Source organism: Malaclemys terrapin, chromosome 17 (genome assembly GCF_027887155.1).
Source record: "Malaclemys terrapin pileata isolate rMalTer1 chromosome 17, rMalTer1.hap1, whole genome shotgun sequence".
Lineage (NCBI taxonomy): Eukaryota > Metazoa > Chordata > Testudines > Emydidae > Malaclemys > Malaclemys terrapin.
This window is the reverse complement of record NC_071521.1, coordinates 808,119-830,161: the sequence shown is the minus strand read 5'-3', so window position 1 is coordinate 830,161 and position 22,043 is coordinate 808,119. Positions and strand designations below refer to the sequence as shown.

Below are 22,043 nucleotides of genomic sequence, written 5' to 3'. Positions count from 1 at the left end.
GTGTGCATGCTCACCACGTGCACCGGTGCCAGAAGTTTTCCCTTAGCAGCATCCGTAGTGGGGGAGCACCACTGCGACCCCTGGAGTGGCGCCGACATATTGCACCATAAAGGGGGCTGCGTGCTCCCCCCACCCTCAGTTCCTTCTTGCCGCCAGTGAAGGTAGTCGGAACTTGCTCCAGCTTAGCATAGGTGCAGCGTGTCTAGCTTAGTGGTATCCAGTTTCACTGATCTCTTCCATTACTGAACTTTCTTTCGCGAGTGCCTGGCTCGGGGCATGCCCCGTGGCCCAGGCTTCAAGTTGTGCGACTCCTGTCGCAACTGTATGCCCAGAAGAGATCCACACAGTCAGTGTCTTCGCTGTCTGGGCGAGTCTCACGTTAGTGAGAAGTGCAAGATCTGCTGCTCCTTCAAGCGAAAAAGGAGCGTGAAATCCGACTCCGGGCTCTTTTAATGGAGTCAGCATTGGCCCCAGCACCGGTGCGTCGAGCTGACACCGCGCTGGGCTCCGCGTTGTCGGCACATGGAGAAGCGCCTCTGGTGCGCTGTACCAAATCAGCACCAGGCACCGTGTCCTCGGTGCGCAGCGAAGCACCGTCGACATCCCAGCACCGCTCAGCCATTCCCAGTCCTTATTCAATCAATGAGCCATTACAAACATTGAATCTATCTCCCCTTGTAAGTATTCTCACACTTCTTATCAAACTGTTTGTACTGGGCTAGCTTGATAATCACTTCAAAAGTTTTTTTTCTCTTACTTAATTGGCCTCTCAGAGTTGGTAAGACAACTCCCACCTGTTCATGCTCTCTGTATGTGTGTATAGATATCTCCTCAATATATGTTTCACTCTATATGCATCCGAAGAAGTGGGCTGTAGTCCACGAAAGGTTATGCTCTAATAAATGTGTTAGTCTCTAAGGTGCCACAAGTACTCCTGTTCTTTTTGCGGATACAGACTAACACGGCTGCTACTCTGAAACCTGTCATCAGATAATAAGGTTTATTTATTATATGGCAAGGAGGTTGCCAGCATGTCTTTTCAATCTGACTTTTAACCTATTGTAGATGATTTGTTAGCTGAAGAGCGATAGCACATCAGTTGGCTGAGGAATTGTCAATGGGAGAGGTGAAGGGGTTGGTAGTGTTCTAGTTCTGTGGTCATGTTGCTTAGCTGTTGGTATTGTTAACTCATGTAATTGTGCTTATGGATTACTTGGTGGTTGTGTGTGTGGCATGTGTAACTTCATTACAGTTGATGAGAGCCAGGCATGCATCTAGAGTAGGATATACCCTATCTGTGCTAAATCTGTAGCACATACTATGCAGAATTACTAGACACCTTCATTTACTCACCATTACCTATGACTTATCATGTTTCCCAAATGTTTTAAAACTTGTGCTCTTCAGTTATTTTGTCACTAGGTGGTACTGTTGCACAAGGCACTATGTACAGTATGTATCAACGTGCTCTTTAGCAGGGGTTCTCAACCTTTTTCTTTCTGAGCCCCCTCCTGCAAGTGATTAAAAACTCCCAAGTCCCACCTGTGCTACAGCAACTGGTTTTCTGCATCTAAAAGCCAGGGCTGGCATTAAGGGGTAGCAAGCAGGACAATTGCCTAGGGCCCCATGCAATAGGGCTCCCCACAAAGCTAAGTTGCTCAGGCTTCTGCTTCAGTCCCGGATGGAACAGCTCAGGATCCTGGGCTTCAGCCCTGCACGGCAGGGCTTAGGCTTTCTGCTGTGGGCCACAGTAAGTCTAACACTGGTTGTGGTCGTGCTTGCTTGTAGCACCCCAGGGATCCCCGAATCCCTGGTTGAGAACCACTGGTCTATAGACTTGGCAGTGAAAGTTTCATTGTAAATATGCATAGTGAACCCATACAGAAGAAGAGCTTTCTGTGTGGCTTGAAATCTTGTCTCTCTCTCCAACAGAGGTTGGTCCAATAAAAGATACTACCTCACCCACTTTGTGTCTCTAATATCCTGGGACTAACATGGCTACAACTACACTGCATATTCACCCCATCATTTGTTTGATAGGATATTCAGTGATATAAATGCAAGTCAATTATTCTGTACTGATTTAAAATCAGGGTGGATTTGATTTAAATCAAATTGATCTAGTCAATCTAGAGTCAGGAAGACTCTATTTAATCATGGATTTCTACATAAAAGTGCATTCTTGTTGGTTGTTATAACCATAATACATATTCTTCACAACTCAGAGATAGATGTGGGTTTCATTTTTAGAAGGTACACACTATACATTTTTAAAGTGATTTATTTTGAAAACTTTTCAGATTAGTTTTACAGCTATATCAGAAAATTAATGATTGTTTGGTTATTTTATTTACCAAAGGTAATTGAAGCAGATATTTATGAAGTCATTGGGAGGTGAAATATCTCCAATTCAACAGGTCAATCATTAATATTTGGAGGATTTTCTTGCCATGCTGTATTAGGAGGAGAACATCACCAGACAGACATTTAAATAGTTTTATTTAACTAAAACAACAACGTTATGTATTCTGGATTTTTTTTCTTCAAGAGCAAACATATAATATTTTAACAAAACAAGCATATAAATTTTTGAATTTGGTTAAATATTCAAGATTTTTAAAATCAGGTTTGTTTTTGTTAAAATTATTTTTAACTAAAATAGTTATGTCCATTTATCCTCTTGCAGTGCCCCTCTGCTATGTACATTGGCCAAACTGGACAGTCACTACGCAAGAGGATAAATGGACCCAAGTTAGATATCAGGAATGGCAATATACAAAAACCTGTAGGAGAACACTTCAACCTCCCTGGCCACACAATAGCAGATGTAAAGGTAGCTATCTTACAGCAAAAAAACTTCAGGACCAGACTCCAAAGAGAAACTGCTGAGCTCCAGTTCATTTGCAAATTTGACACCATCAGATCAGGATTAAACAAAGACTGTGAATGGCTAGCCAACTACAGAAGCAGTTTCTCCTCCCTTGGTGTTCACACCTCAACTGCTAGCAGAGCACCTCACCCTCCCTGATTGAACTAACCTCGTTATCTCCATACTGATTTATACCTGCCTCTGGAGATTTTCGTTACTTGCATCTGAAGAAGTGAGGTTCTTACCCATGAAAGCTTATGCTCCCAATACTTCTGTTAGTCTTAAAGGTGCCACAGGACCCTCTGTTGCTCCTATCAAAGAAGGAAATCAAGCTGGTTTGGCATGATTTATTCTTAGTAAATCCATGCTGACTGTTAGTGATTACTAAGGCTGCGAGTTTGTCATGGAGATCATGGAACTCATGGATTCCGTGATTTTCCGGGACTTCTGCAGCAGAGCTGGTGTTCAGGGTGGAGGCAGCGTGCAGAGCTGCCTGGCCGTGCCTCCGCCTAGGAGCTGAGGGAGGGCGATGTCGCTGCTTCCAGAGAGGTGCAGAGCAAGGTAGGGAGCTTGCCAACGCCCCCCACCCCCCCGCTTTACACCAAAAGCCTGAAAAACAGGTTTTCAACAAAAAATCAATTTAATCAATAGTCAGTTTGTCAAAACAAACACATTATGACTGAAAATTATCAGTTCTAATTAAGCTGACTTCATGGACTGATCTGTATTTTAATAGCCTCCAAATGGGTCCATGACCTTAAAGGCAAAGTGTCACCATTACATTATCAATCAAAATCATTGTGGGAGGTAAAGTCTTGTGCCTTAAAATCTCATTTGAGTTAGCATGTGCCTGCATCATGAGAGATTTGCCATTGTGGTTGAATGAGTGATTTATTTAGAAATAGGTATTTAATCCTATATTTATGAACACCCTTCCACTGAGAGAAGAGTGAATTTAAAATCCATGTTTATATATATCACGGTCATTGAACCCATATCATAGATGATGTTTGAATGTATCTTTTTGTCTCTCTTTTATATTTTTTCTTTATAGAATAACTGGACTCTTGTTTATTGTTTAATATACTAATCAGTTACTTGTTGTCACAATATCAAATGTGCATAACTAATTTAAATATTACGTACTTTATAATTGTAGACCAAGATGTTTGTCTTCAGACACATTTAATTTTGTATAATCAGGAAATGTATGTCCAACTGCATGTTATGTGTTTGTGCACTTGAAGAAATGTAGGGCAATCAGAGGATGATGTTAGATCCCCATATGTTGTTAGAAGAACATTATTCTATCTATGTCCAGGAACACTCATTGCCATCATCTGCTCCTTGCCAAAAGCTTATGAGCATTTATTTTGGATATGAACTATGCTACTGTGCATTAATCTAGTTTGAGGTGACAATATGTGGTCTTTGTTGGAGAACACATGAAATCTATCTGGGAACTTAAGTTGGTGCGGAATGCAGCAGTCTACTGATTGAGTGCCTCTTGATGATACCATTTGTCATCAGTGCTCTGTTTTTGTGCGAACTGTCTGTTGATTTCTGGAGACAGTTTAAGGTGGTGTGTTTAATCTGTGAAGCCCATAGCAGTTTGGAACCTGCTTATTTGAGAGATCACCATTCCCCAGGCTATATTGTCACTGTTGTGTTGAGAAGAGGCCCTTGAACTTGATCTTCTTCATTGAGAAGGGGGCTGCTGACGAGTGTTCTCTGTAGAGGCCTCTTCCCTTTGGAATGCTCTGCCCCTTGGAGTTTGAAGCAGCCTGAATTGTTGACTTTCCAGCACACAGCAGAGCTTGTTTGAGTGGGCATTAGCAGAGTGCTGAGTCAGTTGAGGTGGGAAAGTGTGATAGGTTTTCTGACGCTCCATTGGTTGCGTAACTGGTGATTAGATAATGGATGGTAAGATGGGAGGAAGAAGTGCTGCTGCTTTGGTTAGTTTTTATTGTGTATCTCCTAAGTTCTTATGTTCTCAGTGTAAGTCAAGGGTTCTCAAGGCTTTGCATGGATGCCTTCTGATGTGGACTTCTTCTTAGACCTAAATCTAAATATAAGCATTATACTTACGTTGTTTATTTCCTGAACTGACTTGAAGAAAAAAAAAAAGTGTTAGTATGCTATTATGATAAAGTACATAGTACTCTTTTTGGTTTCATACTTCACAGAGAATTCTTCCCCCAACACATAATGATCTTTTTGTTCCACACACGTGGCTGCTCTCTCACAAGAGAATAAGGAAATCCCTTAAGTCAGTTTTTTATAAATATATTTGCCTTACAGGAGTTCTCCATTCATCATGTTGTGTCACCAGCGGTGGCTGAGCTGAAATTTCCTGCATCTTGAGGAGAGCATGTATAAAAGGAATGGCCTCATGGCCAACGTGACCATCACCTCCGCCACTCCAGAGGTACAGACTCACTGTTTATTTTCATTTTGTTAGCTACTATGTCAAAATACAAGTTGCAGCTTATTTTGGCTTCCACAGAAATCCTTTCTGCCATGAAATATGCCATCCTGGTTTTTTTTTTTTTTAGGAACAGTATGGTTTTTTACTATAAAGTTAACTTTGAATGCTGTACTTCTGAATGTTCACAGATCGTACAAAAAAACCCTTCTTTTATGCTTTTGACAGTTGTTGTAACTTGTTGATAGATTTAAATCAATCTATATTGACTGATTATTTGCTGAAGTAGTTCTTTCAAATAAAAATAAACAACTACCCAACTCTGAGTTCGGCCTTAGGACTTTCCCTTTGAGAGAGAATTTTGACATTTTTGGCTTTCTTACTGAGTAAGAACAAAACCAAATTTCAAAACCTCCAATCCTCCATGAAATGGGATTACCTTTTTCCACACAGTTCTGTGTTCAAATGGTAAAAATGCATAGATGTGGATGCAAGAAGGCATTCAGTCGCTATTGTGGGAAAATAGTATAAAATATGTAATGTACCTTGAAATGTATTTGCATTTAAAATCTCAACTGATGTCTTGTGCATCTCCTCTTGATACTATAAAGCTATTTTTCTTTTAAATTAGGATGTGTTCAGGGAAGCTGCTGTAAGTAATGATCATCTAAGCTCTCATTCTTATTCACTATCAGAGACTATTGCACTGTACTGTATAGCAGATGTTTTTGCTCTCAGTACCTTATAATGGCCTTGTGAAGAAATTTAAAAGATTGTTATACCCAGTAGCCTTGTTTGTTTGATTGCATTACATTATAAATCTCTTAATTTAAACTAACCCTTTGTGTGTATATTTTAAATTCCTCCTAGAGAAACAAACTCATCTGTTTAGTTTTTAAACCACATTTTCAGTTTAGAAGGTATTACTTAAAATGTATTTATTTTATCCAAGCCTGCTTTAGGATTAAATAAATGTTTAAAGCTCATGAGTAAGGCTGTGTACTGTTCTCTTACTGTAGTGGTGTAAAAGATCTGGGGTCTCTGATAAAGATCCTGTTGTATATGAAAGAAGATGTTGCTATACTGAAGAGCCTGCTCATTGTTAAACTGTTCAGCTAGCTTAAGATCTCTTCCGAATCAGCTGAATAGTAGCTGTGGTTGAAAATCTTGAAAGTGTAAAAATCACTTTCACAAAAATGACTAGGTTTTAGAAGATTCTTCAATATTTTAAAAAAGGCTATTTTTTATGATTTTTTTTTCCATTTGAAAATTTGTAAATCAGGTTTTCAGTTTAGTAGATTCAGAAGAGCTCTTATGCCAGTGAACAGTTTATTGAAGACCAGGATCTTTGCCATAGCAATGATTCTTTCACACACAAATTGATATTCATCAAACCAATGGAGCATTTTGTTGAAGATCCTTGTTCTTCATGAAATCATTCAGTTGGTTTAGGAGTAGGCTAAACAGTTTCACAGGGATCCTAGTCTTCAAAAAACTGAGCAGGTAGGGTGCAGAAGTCCATGTCTCTAACACAAATGCCCATGGGATAACAAAATCTATTTTCCATCCCAGGCTTGGATGCAGGGAACGTTACTAAGGGAATATATCAAAATGCAATTTTGTATTCCTCTCCTAAACTGTTAGTCTTTCCCATACCATATTGTAGAATGGAAATAATTGTAAATACATTGTTTTTCATACAAAACAAAGATTGAGCTCCCGCTTTAAGTGCAAAAGAGAACTAACCTTAAATATGGTGTCACAATGGCTCTGCCATAATACTTTAAGGAAAATAATGCACTGACTGTGGGGACTGAACTAAATGAAGTAATAGGTCTTTTGCATCTCTGAATTCTAATTCTGTGAACTCTTTGGTCTGTTGTACTAGTTTATGCTGTTTATCTTATGCTTCATGGACCTACTCATAGTTTCATTTTTTCCCCCTTGAAATTCTTGAGGAGTTACAGTTAAACTGCTCTATCCAAAAGCCGAGATTTTAATATGAAAGAACAGTTCTCAATTTTTGTATCCTGTGTAATTTTGCCAAATGTTGCTGTAGTTTTGAAAGTCTGTTCTGCTTCCTACTTATTGCTTTGACCTTTTAAGAAAAACACTGAGCAGCATGGCCCTGTTGAAGACCCCAACATTTTCATGCCAGACAACAGTTTGAGAAATTCATCCAGTTTAAAAAAACTCTTGCAGTTATATTAACTAGAACATACTTTGTATGGACAGAAATAATTATGCGGCTTTGTCACATTTTCAAAGATTGAACTGTTTTTATTCAAGGCAAAAGCAGAACAGGCGTTAAAAAATGTACAAAGGAGAACAGGAGTACTTGTGGCACCTTAGAGACTAACAAATTTATTAGAGCATAAGCTTTCGTGGACTACAGCCCACTTCTTCGGATGCATATAGTGGGCTGTAGTCCACGAAAGCTTATGCTCTAATAAATTTGTTAGTCTCTAAGGTGCCACAAGTACTCCTGTTCTTCTTTTTGCCGATACAGACTAACACGGCTGTTACTCTGAAAAAATGTACAGTAACTTTCTAGTTTTTAAGTGAAAACATGGTTATGAAATAGAGATTTTTCATTACCATTTCTTTGCTTGAATTCTGAGATGTCACTTTTAAATTTGGGTTATTGATGCCACTAGGTCTGCAATGTTAAAGCAAAGTAGATCTTCAAAAAGGGAGTGCAGTAGATTTAAAAATCTTTTAAAACTTTTTTTCTCCAAATAGAGATGGATTACAAGGTCTGTGCATTTTCTCATCAAGGCTTATTAGGCTGAAAAGAGGCTGGCCAGATTCTTTGGCCTCATCTGCACTTGAAAAAATTGAAAGTATAATTCACCACCTATGCACCATCTAAGGATGGCAGCAATGGTGGAGGCAGTAATATAGACAAGACTCAGGTATTTTTACCACCATGTTGCCACTTCTGCTACTGATGATAGAGTTTTACCAGGGGTGAATTGTCAGTTTTTTATCCTAGTACAGACAAGGCCTTGTGATGCTCAGTAAGAATCTGATTGAGATCTATAGCACATAGATTACAATTTGGGTACAGCTCTAAGTACGAGGCTGAAATTGAGGCCACAATTAAAAACTTTGGTTAATGGTGGTGGCTGCAGTTGAAATGAACATCTATTAGCTGATGTATGACTGGTCAGAAATCTGCTATAGGGAGATTAACCTTGGTACCTACATGCCCTTCAGCATTAGTGAAAATATATCTATAAAATAAAGTAGTAGTATTCCCAGTGTACAGACGGGAACTGAAGTATAGAACAATTTAAATGACTTATCCAATGTCTTGCTGCCAAGCAGGGAACAGTCCTAGTACAGTGCCCTAACCACAAGACCATATTCCAAGCAGAACAGCATAATGGTTTCTAAAGTGACATTGCAGATTTACTGTAGTTGCTGAATAAGATTATTATATGAGATGCCAAACAAATGCATGGAAATAGAGATGGTCCTGCGATTTTTGGGCACAGTGGAAATCCTAACCACAGGGTGGCTAGTCACTAGTCTGTGTAATATACAGTGACTTTATTTTTCAAGCCTTTTAACTAATGATGCAGGATTATTGAAATGAGCTGGTTTGTTACTGTCCAAATTTGACCTCAAAGTTCTGTTATTAACCTTTGGGTTTGCTTACTGGCTTGAATATACTGTAAATTCCAGTAACTCTGCACAGCTTTCCCAGACACTACCATCTTGGAAAGGCTGAAGTAAATAGGAATCAATAAAAATATATTTTATAACCAGATAATATTTCCAAGCTGTTGAGTTTGGGAGAAACCACTAAAACTGCACAAGACGGGTCAGGGAAAAAAAGAAGTTGATTAATCCAAGTGATCCTGTTGGGGCTAGACAGGGCATACACAAGAGTTGCTAGATTAGATTAATAGAAGTTTTTTGTTTGTTTGTTTTGTTTTTAAGACCTTGCAAGATCTCCAGTGCTTGAGATTTGGGCAGTGTTTACAATTTCCTTTTATAGCAAACTCATATCTTTTAAATTCTTTCAAAGTGTAGTGTTTACTCACATTAACGCAAATTGTTCTCATATTGTTTGTGTAGTCCCCCAAAGAGCCTTTAACTCACACCATTCCCTAAATAATGTCAATATGTAAATATTGCTAGATTTGTGGATCTTGAGCTGCCAGTATATCAATGATAATAGTTATTATTTATTAATATTAAATTAAGCATTGACAGAGCATTTAGCAATGTACAGGGTACAATTATAAAACAGTTCCTGCCCCAAAGGGCTTACTATCTGTACTTTTCAATCTTCAAACCTCTCAGTGTTTAGCACAAGAAATCAAAATACAATGACAAGTGACCAAAATATGGAACACTTCTATCTTGCTGTTTGGGCAAATTATAATTGGCAAATGATAATGTTTTAATGATAAAACCTATTTTTGAGAATATATTCTGTCTGTGTAAACTAAAGCAATTTACCTTCCCTAGGCTACAAAATAATCTGTGGGGGAGGGTCTCTCTCATGTCTACAGAACAAGGAGCCCAATTCAGCAGAAATGTGGAATTTTACACTTGAAAACTCTTACTATCTATAAGACAAACTGAAATTATTAGATACGTTAGAAAATCCACAGAAGAAAATAACTATTTTTTGATGTTGTTTTATTACTATTATTTATTAACCTTTTTCATGAGCATTATGGAGGGGAGGAGTGATGGGGATTGCAAGAAGAAACAAGCTCCAAGGTGTGGGCCACAAGATAGAATTGGACAGGCCATGAAGTCAAGGACTACTTTTGTGCGTGAATGGGAATGTTGGAGACTGGGTTGTGGATGGTCATGCCTAGTGGTTGGAGCTGGGGTCAGATCTAGTGGTTGGAGCTGTGATCAAAGGCCAGATGACGGAGTTAGGGTCAGATGCCAGATGGGAGAGACAAGGGTCAAAGCCAAAATCAGAAGTTAGGAATCGGAGCTGAGAATCCAAGACGGATTACCTGGAGTGAGGCAAGAGAGGGGCAAGGCTGGGTCCAAGGCAGGAGCAGCGCTGGGACCAAAGCTGGAATAAGGCAGGAACGGAGCTGTAGTAAGGCAGGAGTAAGACTAGCTATAAATGAGCATCTGTGGGTGAATGCTTTGAGCAGCCAGCAACAAGCTGCTTTTGGGCTTAAGGGCAAGCCCTCTAGCTTCCTTAGCCAATCAAATGGGGCATTCCATCATGTGGTCTAGTTCAGTGGGAATCATTAGGAAAGGGATAGATAAGAAGATAGAAAATATCATATTGCCTCTATATAAATCCATGGTACGCCCATATCTTGAATACTGCGTGCAGATATGACACTCCATCTCAAAAAAAGATGGATTGGAATTGGAAAAGGTACAGAAGAGGGCAACAAAATGATTAGGGGTATGGAACAGCTTCCATGTGAGGAGAGATTAATAAGACTGTAACTTTTCAGCTTGGAAAAGAGACGACTAAGGCAGGGGGTATATGATAGAGGTCTTTAAAATCATGACTAGTGTGGAAAAAGCAAATAAGGAAGTGTTATTTACTCCTTCTAATAACCCAAGAACTAGGGGTCACCAAATGAAATTAATAGGCAGCATATTTAAAACAAACAAAAGGAAGTATTTCTTCACGTAATGCACAGTCAACCTGTCGAACTCCTTGCAAAGACTATAACAGGGTTCAAAAAAGAATTAGATAAGTTCATGGAGGATAGGTCCGTCAATGGCTATTAGCCAGGCTGGGCAGGGATGCAAAACCATGCTCTGAAGTGTTCTCTGTTTGCCAGCAGCTGGGAATGGGCGACAAGAGATGGATCGCTTGATTACCAGTTCCGTTCATTCTCTCTGAAGCACCTGGCATTGGCCACTGTTGGAAGACAGGATACAGGGCTAGATTAGGGTTATCATTCGTCCGGATTCCCCTGGACATGTCCGACTTTTTGAGCTAAAAATAGCATCCGGGGGGAATTTTGTAAATGTCCGGACTTCCCCTCCCCACCCTCCCATGCTGAGCGCGCGCGGCTAACAAGGCAGCCGGCCGGATGGTGCCACTTACATGGGGCTCCGACAGCCAGAGAGAGCCCCTCCTCCACTTCCCCCTCCTCTGCCCTGCAGCTGAGAGCACTCCCTCCCTCCCTGCATTCGCAGATTGCCTCCGGCAGTCTGGAGCTTCTACCCCTCCCCAGCGTGCCGGGACAAATGGCTTAGGCCGTTCCTGAGCAAGTTCACAGAGACGTTAGGCGAAGGTCAACAATAAGGGGGCCAGGGGGTCGGAGAAGGGGCATGGAGGTTTTGGATGGGAAAGTCAAGAGACGGGGGGTCGGGAGTTCGGGGGGGGGTTTTCTGGGGGGTGTGTGGATAAGATTTTGGGCAGTCAGGGTACAGGTAGGGGGTAGGGTCCTGGGGGGCAGTTGGGGGGGGTCTTAGGAGGGGGCAGTTAGGGGACAAGGAGCGGGGGGGGAGAGTTTGGGGCGGGGACTGTCAGGGGGCAGGGGTGGTGAGAGGGATCGGAGCAGTCGGGACAGGGAGCAGAGGGGTTTAGATGGGTCGGGAGTTCTGGGGGGGGGGCTGTCGGGGTGGAGAGTGGTTGGATGGGGCGTGGGAGTCCCAGGGGTCTGTCTGGGGGTGGGGGTGTGCATAAGGGTTGGGCAGTCAGGGGACAGGTAGGGGGTAGGGTCCTAGGGGGCCAGTTAGGATGGGGGGAGGATCTCGGAAGGGGGCAGTCAGGGGACAAGAGGCAGGGAGGCTTAGGTAAGGGGTGGAGTCCTGGGGAGCAGTTAGGGGCAGGGGTCCCAGGAGGGGGCAGTCAGGGGACAAGGAACGGGGGGAGGGTTGGGGGTTCTGATGGGGGGAAGCAGGGCTAGGACGGGAAGGGGTCGGGGCTAGAGCAGGGCTCCTCACGTCCTCTTTTTTGCTTGCTGAAATATGGTAACCCTAGGCTAGATGGACCATTGGTTTGACCCAGTATGGCCGTTCTTATAGCGTGCTGTGACACTTTTGTATTTTTATGTCTGATTTTTGTAAGCAGGTAGTTTTAAGTGAGGTGAAACTTGGGGGGTACGCAAGACAAATCAGATTCCTGAAAGGGGTACTGTAGTCTGGAAAGATTGAGAGCCACTGGTCTGGCTGATGCAGCCCAGCTATGCTCACTAGGCTGTCAGAAGACTGAGCAGGTGCAGGGCCTTATCCCTGACACAGAGCCAATGTAGGCATTCAGAGAGGGGCTACTATGGTCAAACAGGGCAAGGAATCTCATTTTTGTGACAGCATTTTGGATGGACTGGATGGGGCTAGTGTAGGAATTGCACTGAGGGAATGAGATTGCAGTAATGAATATAGGAGGTGATCAGGGCATGAGCAAGCATTAGAGTTGCGTTTAGCTGTCTCAGAGCTGGATGGTTTTGAGATTTTCAGTAATTTATGTGGAAAGAAAGCAGCAAGATTTGGATATGGCCTGGATGTGTGGCGAAACCTGGAGAGAAGAGCCAAAGCTGTTCCATTTGAGCTTGGCAATACCAGCCAGTTTCCTTTTTTCTGACTGTTTTCTTTCTAATCTAAACTTTTAAAATAGCCTTGTTAGAGATGGAAACTTTTAAGATTTGATACAACTAAAATTTTACTGGAAAAAAACATCCTGGTATTTTTTAGATTTTGAATGAAAAGCCTGTTCTGATTAGATAGCTATATATTTTGTCTGTGGTATAGTAAATACTAACATTCACGAGCCACATCTATTTTCAGAAAAGATTTGCAATGCACTGCGTGAAAGTTCTTTCTTTATATGTTGGTCAGTTTTTAGTAGAAATATTTATTCATGTCTATGAGTGTGATATCAGACTTAAACTTTATTTTTTGTTTGTCTGACATGAAATCCATCACTTTGCACATAAGACTTTTAATTTTTCACTTTCTGTAGGATAGTAGCAGCTCTGACTCTTTGGAAGGAAGGAGTTCAGACTATGCCAATAAAAGCTACGATGCGGTTGTATTTGACGTATTGAAAGTAACTCCTGAGGAGTTTGCAGTAAGTAAAAATGTTTGAATTTATTTTTATAATATTCAGAGCTAACAGTATAAAAATAGCATCAAACTCTTTTATTCTTTCCCTTCAAAATAACACCTTTTAAGCAAGTCTTTCAGCACTCTCAAAGATAAGTTTCTGATCATATGAATTTTGAGATATATGCCGCAACATGAAGCATTCAATACTGAGCTGATTCAACATCTTTGTTTTTCTGTTGAACCTAATTACAAAGCTGTTTGGATTTTTTCCAAAATGTTAGCTGTTTCTAAGTGGGTTTTAAAAATACTGCTAAATATCCACAGCCCTTTGGAAGCTTGGCAATACAGACCCATCCCTACTCGCTGTTTTATTTTTTAACCTGAATCTCTTGCATTGTTTTTCATGGTTGTACAGAAACAGGTTTATTTTTTGAAAGTTGAGGGAGTCAGTTTTCATACCCTAGTCACCAATTTTCAGTACCAGATTTAAAGCAGAACTTCCATGCCAGGTACAGCTCTTTGCTCTCATATTATTTGGCTTCTGTTTTAAACTACTATATGTGTAACACATTGTCACTGCTACAGAGCAAGAACAGGAGATCACGGGGTACTGAAGGTGGCTGAAAGAGTGTACAAGTGTACCAGGCACTTGAACAGTATATTTGGACATAAAATATGGCGCCAGGTTTAAGCTCCCACAATGCTTACAAAACACTATGTCCACAAACAAGACTTCCATACCATTGTAACAAATGTTGTCATAACTTTTGTGGATCTGTCATACTGGAACAAGTCTTGGCTGACGATGTGTCTTCCTGCACCAACTTGCTGTTCATTTGATGTGGACTACAGGTCATTATAATAATACATTAAAATTAGAAACACTCACTTGCTTTAACTTCCATTCACCCAAACTTAACTGAGTATGGCCCACAGGATTGGTCTCCACAGTTAATATAATAAAAGTTTAAAACGGGTTAAAAGTAATGTGTACAGATTCAAATCTTGGAACTGTAGAAAATTGATAAAGGAAACAAAAGGGCACAAAGAGAGATCAATGGCCAGCAGAGATTAGGACAAGAAGATGGAATTTAAGATATTAGGAACAAAAGGAATCTTAACAATGGTATTGGTCCATTAGCAGATGGAAAGCAATCGGTAGCCATGAACAAAAATTTCAGCAGCTCAAGTAAAATTTGCCTTTGTAGCACTTGCAGTGCAGCCTAAGGAAAATCATATATATATAATACTTGGATTTGTTTTTAAATACTGGGCATGAGAACTCTTATAACTGAAATAAATCAAACTGAAAAACCCCTCTTCTCCAAGGCACACTAAAGGCCCTCTTTAATGCCCTACTGATATTTCGTTACTGATTATCCTGATCTCCTCTATTTGGGGCAGCAAAGTATGTCATCTGGTTCTGGTTCCTAGCGTGATCTAGTTAATTTCATTTTACCAGGAATTAATTGGTAAATTCTTGCCAACATTACTTGGCTTGGGTACTGAAATTCCATAAAGAGAAAACTGGCAGTTTTGCCCAACTCTTGCTGAATTTGACTGTCATATTTTCACATTTTTTCTTGAACACAGGATTATGCTTATCTCGTATAGCGGAACATGGCAGGAAAGAGACAGTTATTTATACTAGATATGGTACTTTACTTGTAAATCATACGGTTGTGCTCTGTGACGGGTTCGGTCACACAGACCCCCTTGGGACTGTCACCTGATGTGCTGAAACGACCTCTGAGCCCATTTTTCCTGCCAGCTTGGGACTCCAGAACCCTGTCTTGTTGAGCCAGACACGCTAGCCTGCTGCAACACAGATCCAGGCTCTGAACCATGCCCCCAAAGCTGCAGACTTAACTGAAAACAGCCTAGCAAGTACTCCTGACTCCAGCACTCAGACACCCAGTGTCCAAACCCCAAATAAATCCGTTTTACTCTGTATAAAGCTTATACAGGGTAAACTCGTAAATTGTCCGCCCTCTATACCACTGATAGAGAGAGATGCACAGCTGTTTGCTCCCCCAGGTATTAATCACTTACTCTGGGTTAACTAATAAACAAAAGTATTTTATTAAGTATAAAAAGTAGGATTTAAGTGGTTCCAAGTAATAACAGACAGAACAAAGTAAGTTACCAAGCAAAATAAAACAAAACATTCAAGTCCAAACCTAATACATTAAGAAACGGATTACAGATAAAATCTCACCTCCAGAGATGTTCCAATAAGCTTTTTTCACAGACTAGACTCCTTCCTAGTTTGGACCCAATCCTTTCCCCGGTACAGTCCTTGTTAGTTCCAGCTCAGGTGGTAACTCGGGGCTTTCTCATGACTGGCAGTCTCCTTTGTTCTGTTCCACCCCCTTTTATAGCTTTGGCACAAGGTGGGAATCTTTTGTCTCTCTGGGTCCCCACCCCTCCTTATGAATGGAAAAGCACCAAGTTTAATGTGAATTCGAGTATTAGGTGACATGGTCACATTTCCTGTGAGACCCGAATTAGGTGAATCTCCTAATTGAGAAAATGTTGGCGCACAAGCCAAGACTCCTGAAAAGCCATACCTAGTAAAAGCAGCTGTAAATATGTACTTGTTTTATTTTCATACTAAATGATTTGTAACACTTTTTTTGTTGCAGAGCCAGATTACATTAATGGATATGCCAGTATTTAAAGCTATACAGCCAGAGGTATGTTTTCTTAAATTCACTGCCATAAATGTATATAAACACTGCACAATAGATGAACTCTTCAACTATAAACATACAAGCAAAGTGGACTAGAGAGACTAGAAGGCATTTATATCTGTACACTCACTTCAGTTTTGTTTTAGCTCACAGATGAAAATCCTCATGCTGATATGCAAAGTAACCATGTGATTGGTCCAGCTGGCACCTTTTTCTTGGAGACATCTTGGGCTAGAAATGGGGCATTAGGATGTTGTAGAACTACCATAGGAAATGTGCTGAGTTATAAAAAGAGTGCTTGCTTATCTCCCCTAAGTATATACTTTTTCTTTTTCTTTTAAACTTTCCTTCTAAAAAATGAAGGAAGACCATTTGTATGGAAAATTAACAAAAAAGTGAAAATTATTCTGTTTAAGCAATCATTAAGTCAGTGTTTGACCTATATTCTGTGTGTTTAAAATCATATTGTGTCTCTGAAGTATATTGTGTGTTTGAGATGGTACAGTATAATTTTTGTAACTCACAAAACTTTAAGTAAGAGACAGATTTTCAGAAGTGCTCTGGACTCATCAGCTTTTATTGAGAATGTGAAAATCTGCTACTAAATTCTTTGTTTTATTTTGTTGCTTTTAAGAAGCTGTACAGCATTTGTCTCAACTGCCAACATGAGCAATCTCAGAATATTATAAACTTAGATGCTTTATATAATATGCTCTGAGTCTCATTCTACAAAGGATACTGTATTGTGTGAATTTTCCTATATAGCTGATAGCTTTTTCATTTAAGTGTTACAGGCAGTTTGGAGACCCATTGGACTCTGCCTTCAAGGACTTCTCAATCAACAAAGTCAACTCCAGAGCTCTTGTTGTCCAAACAGATTAGGGTCTAACTTCTCTGCAGTATAGAAGCCCAGTGTTGGGCCCAGCTTTTCCTTCATAAGTCCTCATTGAAGCAGAAGCCACTGTTTCTCTAACTGGGTCTTTTGAAATTCATTCTCAGTCCAGTCCTCCTTGCTGGGGAAAAGAGAGGTTCTATATTCTGTTTCGGTAATATTGACTCAACCATAGGTTGAGAGGACTGCTCTTTTTCTACCGTTCTGTCTATGGGGGAAATTGCTACTTAGATCTCATCAATGTGTCCTGGTGACATCACACTGAAGAAAATGGGCATACAAGATATTCCTTTTTCTTTTCCTGCCCATACCAGACAGCTACCAAAACAAGTTAGTGTAAACAATGAAGTATAATTTGATTGCTAAAGAAATTAGATCAGACTTGTTTGTATCACATGCTGCAATCTTTCCTATGTATTTTTTATTAATGATTTGTTGAGGCTACTGATAAGGTACAGTAACTCCCCACTTAACGTCCTCTTGCTTAACGTTGTTTCGATGTTGCGTCCCTGCTCCATTATGGAACATGCTCGTTTAAAGTTGTGTAATGCTCCTCATAACGTCGTTTGGCTGTCTGCTTTGTCCATGGCTGGCAGCTTCCCTACGCCCCCTCCCCCACGCCCCCCAGTGCCTCCCACCTGCCGGCGGACCCCACGGATTAGTGCCTTCCCCCTGATCCCCCTGTCTCCTGCCCATGGCAATCAGCTGGCTTGCGTCATTCAGGAGGCTGGGGGAGAGGAGCGAGGATGCGGCGCGCAGCCTCCCCCCTCCCTCCCCTACCTCCTGCATGCGGCAATCAGCTGGTTTGCGGCGTTCAGGAGGCAGAGAAGGGAGGTTGCGCATAGTGTCCTTGCTCCTCCCTCCAGCCTCCTGAATGCCGCAAACCAGCTGATTGCCGTGGGTAGGAGGCTGGGGGAGGAGTGAGGATGCGGTGTGTGGAGGAAGTGGAGCGAGGGGGGGGACTTGGGGGAAGGGGTGGAATGGACGGGCTGAGGATTGAGCCCCCCCCACCTCCGGCAAAGTCGGTCTCTGTGCTTGCAAGGACAGCAAGAAGAGCAGCTGGACAGTTCACCCTCTTCCAGTCTCTGACTGCACCACCTCAACCAAGCTTCATACTTAGGATTGATGTAGTATTAAATTGTTTCTTTAAAATCGTTTAAAACTTATACCTGTATTAAATTGTTTGTTTAAAATGTATATAATGCCTTTTGTCTGGCAAAAAAAAATTCCCTGGAACCTAACCCCCCCCCCATTTACATTAATTCTTATGGGGAAATTGGATTTGCTTAACATTGTTTTGCTTAAAGTCGCATTTTTCAGGAACATAACTACAACGTTAAGTGAGGAGTTACTGTATACATAAGAATGGGAGACATTAGTTCTGTAACTTGATGATTAGGTGTGTTGGATAGATATTTTGAAATATTTGCATATTATCAGTCTCTAATAAAATAACTTTTCAACAGCCCAAGATCTCCTGTAACAAGGTTCTACCAAATGTAGCTTGAGCTGCTAAGGCAAAGTTAAATATAGCTTCTACATGAAGTTTGGAGACCATACATTGTGAAGAGCTCTGTGCAGGCACTGATACTGGCAGTTCTTCTGAAAGACATTTCTTTACAGCAGCGGTACTTCATTTTCTGAACACTGCCAGAGAGCTAACATTCTGAGATGGTTGCTGAGAAGTTTATCTGGTGTATTAGATCATTCTAATGATAGGATCATAATGAAAGACAGCATTGCATGACCCCAGTAGCTCCTTATTGGTGGGTTAGCATATGCAGGCAGAGTCCCTGGGGGATGTCTACACTGCAGCTGAGAGGTGTGATCACTGTGTGGGTAAGCAGACTCCTGCTAGCTCAGCTCAAACTAGAATGCTAAAAATAGCAATGTGGATGTTGTGGCACTAACAGCAGCCCAGGCTAGCCACCTGAGTCTAAGCCCATCTGACACCCTGGGTCTGAACTGATTCTTACATGCTTCTTAATTACATAATATTCTGCAGGGCTCATGCTGCCACTATTAAAACTTCCTGGGAAAATCTAAAAATTAATTATAATTTTTAACAAAGTACTGCACTCTACTTGGCATAGCTATATCAGATCTCATTCTGACAGACAAAGATGAACTGATCATGGAACTAAAAATTAGTCATTGCCTAGGTACAGATGGTGATGACCCAATTGCTTTTGCTATGGGCAAACAGAATATATTTCTGACCAGGAAAATATATATTTTTGGTGCTTTAAAAGGGTCAATTTCCTGATGCTAAAAACAATCAAGCAAAACCAATTGGAAGGAACAATTTAAATATGCATAATAATTAAGAGGTTAAGAGAACTTTATTAAATGTGCCTTCCCCCCCAAAAACCCAGAATTCCACAGTCACAAAAGAAGGCAAGATAAGTTTTATAAAAAATCCTGGTTAAGAAGGAAAATGAAAGCACCGAGAAAAAGCAATACATGACAAATGGAAAAAAGGGGAAGTTGCTAGCAATGCCTATAAATTAGCAGTAAGGAAATAGAGACAATTGATAAAGGAAGCTAAAGTTATCAGTTAAATCTATGCCCAGTAGGGCTAAGGACAATAAGGAGTTTTTTAATATATAAGGAACAAAAAGGTTTTAAATTAATTGACTAAGGAGCTCTCTGAGCTGTGGATGTTTAACAAATCTTGGGGTACTGGTGAAGTCACAGACAACTGGAAAAAAGTTCATGTACCAATATATAAAAAGGTAAACAGCATGACCTACATAACCGTATAGGCCGGTTAGCTTGACCTTGATCCCAGGTAAAATCACGGAAAGGCTGATACAGAATGCCATCAGTAAAGAATAAAAGGACGGGAGATGATTAATACAATTCAGTACAATTTTATGGAAAAAACAGGTCTTGCCAGACAAAATTCATAGATTTTTTTTTTTTTTTTTAGGGCAAAAGTTTGGTTGACACATAATACTTACACTTCAGTAAGGCATTTGACTTCATGCTGTATGATATTTTGATAAAAATTAGCACTATACAAAATCAAATGGGGATAATTATTTTCCAGTGTAGGCATTTTCAGTTGTTGGTCCAATGCTATTCAATATCTTTACCAATGATCAGGAAGAAAATATCAAATACTTGCTACTAAAGTTTGCCAGTAACACAGTAATTGGTAGAATAGTCGTGAACTATTTTAAGCATTTAAAGAACAAAAAAAAAAAAGGTTTTCACCATTAAGCAGGAACGTAAATTTAGACGTAAGAAAGGCTTTCTATGGAATATGCCAACCATAAATGTTGTCCTTAACATTTAGAATGCTTATAAAAAGTTACTTGTAATAAGAATTTTGTAAGAGTTTGAATTTGAGGCTTTTCTTGCTAAGAAGGGTGGGGATGAAGCCTGCTTTACAATTTGTGGATTCTGATAATGGATCCTTGGTGTCACTCCTTTTTTATCCTGAATTTTTGATCCATTATTTTAAAGTCAAGAGTTTTTCCGAAACAAATATCTTACAAAATATCTTTGTTGATTTAAAATCCTATTGTTCCCAAAATAATATTTCATGCCAGAAAGATGTGCCCCTTGTCTTTGATAAGACAGTTTTGAGGTTTGTTTGCCTGTTGACCAGAATGGTCCTTAGATTTATGATTTAACATTTGCAGTACATTTAAACAGGCTAAGATCTTCTGTAGGCTTCTGTGCATGGGAATGGTGCCCCCTTGTGCCTGTGCTTCTGGAATCTTTTGGAAAGCAATGTCCATTGGGACTGCACAAGTGTCATCTTGTGGCACTAAACATTCAATACCCAACCTTACATAAAGGAATTACCTAATAGCCATGGTTCCGTCTCCATGGCAGAGAGCACAGGAACTTTGCTGTTGTCTTGGGTCTGTGTCCAGATACCATTTTTGAATACTTTATCTAAAATTAAATAAATAAAAATCCTTGTATGTAGTTTCTCAATATGTTAGGTTTGATCATATTTTACGGGAAAGTTTTTCCTAAAAATTAGTGTGCCAAGTGTACTCTGAGCCCTTGAGACTTGCTTGGTGCCAAAGCCATATCTGGGGAAAAGTGTAATAAAAGCTTTGAATCCTCTTATGCCAATTTATTTTCCCCAACTCAGCCTGCCTCTTTGGGGAGGCATATCATGTCAGATGCCTCATTGTGGAGGCACATTCACTACAACAGTGCAATGTGTGCTGAGCTTTCCCTCTTTGGGTGTTCTATTAAGGGTAGTGAACAGCCTTCCCAGACCTGCTACTTCTCTGTGAATCGAGCACCATGCTTTGCTTTGCATAGCCCTTGAAGAGAGGGTCGAATGCTTCTGTCGTCTTAGCCTCAGACTTCTGGTGCCAAGACAATATACCTGAACCTACTACAGTCCTTGCCTACCTTCCATATCAGACAACACATCTGTCTCAGAATGATGGGCTTCTCCATGGATGAGACCCCCATACTTGTGTATACAAGGCCTCTACAACATTGGGTCTCCCAAAAATCACATTCCAAACGTGGACAGTTTGGATATGTTACCTGCCCCACAAATACCTTAACACAGCTCAGTTGATTATCCCTGGAGTCTCATGTATGAAGTCTTCGAATCCAAAAGCTCCTTTGACTAACATCACAGACGTTTCCAATGTGGGCTAGGGAATACACTTCTAAGAACTAGAAGTTTGGCATCTCTGGAGTGACCAGGAAATTAGTAGGACCAGGCTGACAGATTACACATCAGCAATGTATTAACTAAAAAAACATGGCAGATTTCTTTCCTGAACACTTTGTGGTATATGCTTTCATATATACCAGGTGGCTCTGTATCTAGCTAAAGATAAAACTGTGCAGGCAGATTATCTCAACAGTGAGATTTGAGACCAGCACAAGTGTCACCCTGAAGTTCAGTGGTGAATTCTCTTAACAGCTTGTCATATTCAAGATCTATCCTGGCCTGCAAATAGAACAGCGTACTGCTTGAAAAACTGCCAGGCCTCTTAAGATTGCTTGACTTCCCTGTAAATCCAGCCCCTTTTCCTAAGAAAGCTGTGTTTGCTGCTTGATTCACGAGGAAAAGGACTTCACACCAAACCTTCTCCCTTGGAGGTTTGAGACAGCAATCCCAAATAATTATACTTCTGAAAAAAGATTTTGGCGCATCTGCTGCCAGGACCTATC

General features: G+C 40.5%; 1 protein-coding gene across 13 annotated transcripts in view; it reads left to right on the top strand.

Moving 5' to 3' along the window:
- RALGPS1 (Ral GEF with PH domain and SH3 binding motif 1) overlaps positions 1–22,043 on the top strand; it is a 377,097-nt gene that overhangs the window by 79,593 nt on the left and 275,461 nt on the right. For all 13 annotated transcript variants that reach the window (XM_054007752.1, XM_054007749.1, XM_054007751.1 and 10 more), the window contains 3 exons: positions 5,171–5,297; positions 13,210–13,317; positions 15,941–15,991. In XM_054007752.1, coding sequence (XP_053863727.1) covers positions 5,241–5,297; positions 13,210–13,317; positions 15,941–15,991 — 216 coding nt within the window. In that variant the 5' untranslated portion in view covers positions 5,171–5,240. The remainder of the gene's footprint in view (positions 1–5,170; positions 5,298–13,209; positions 13,318–15,940; positions 15,992–22,043) is intronic.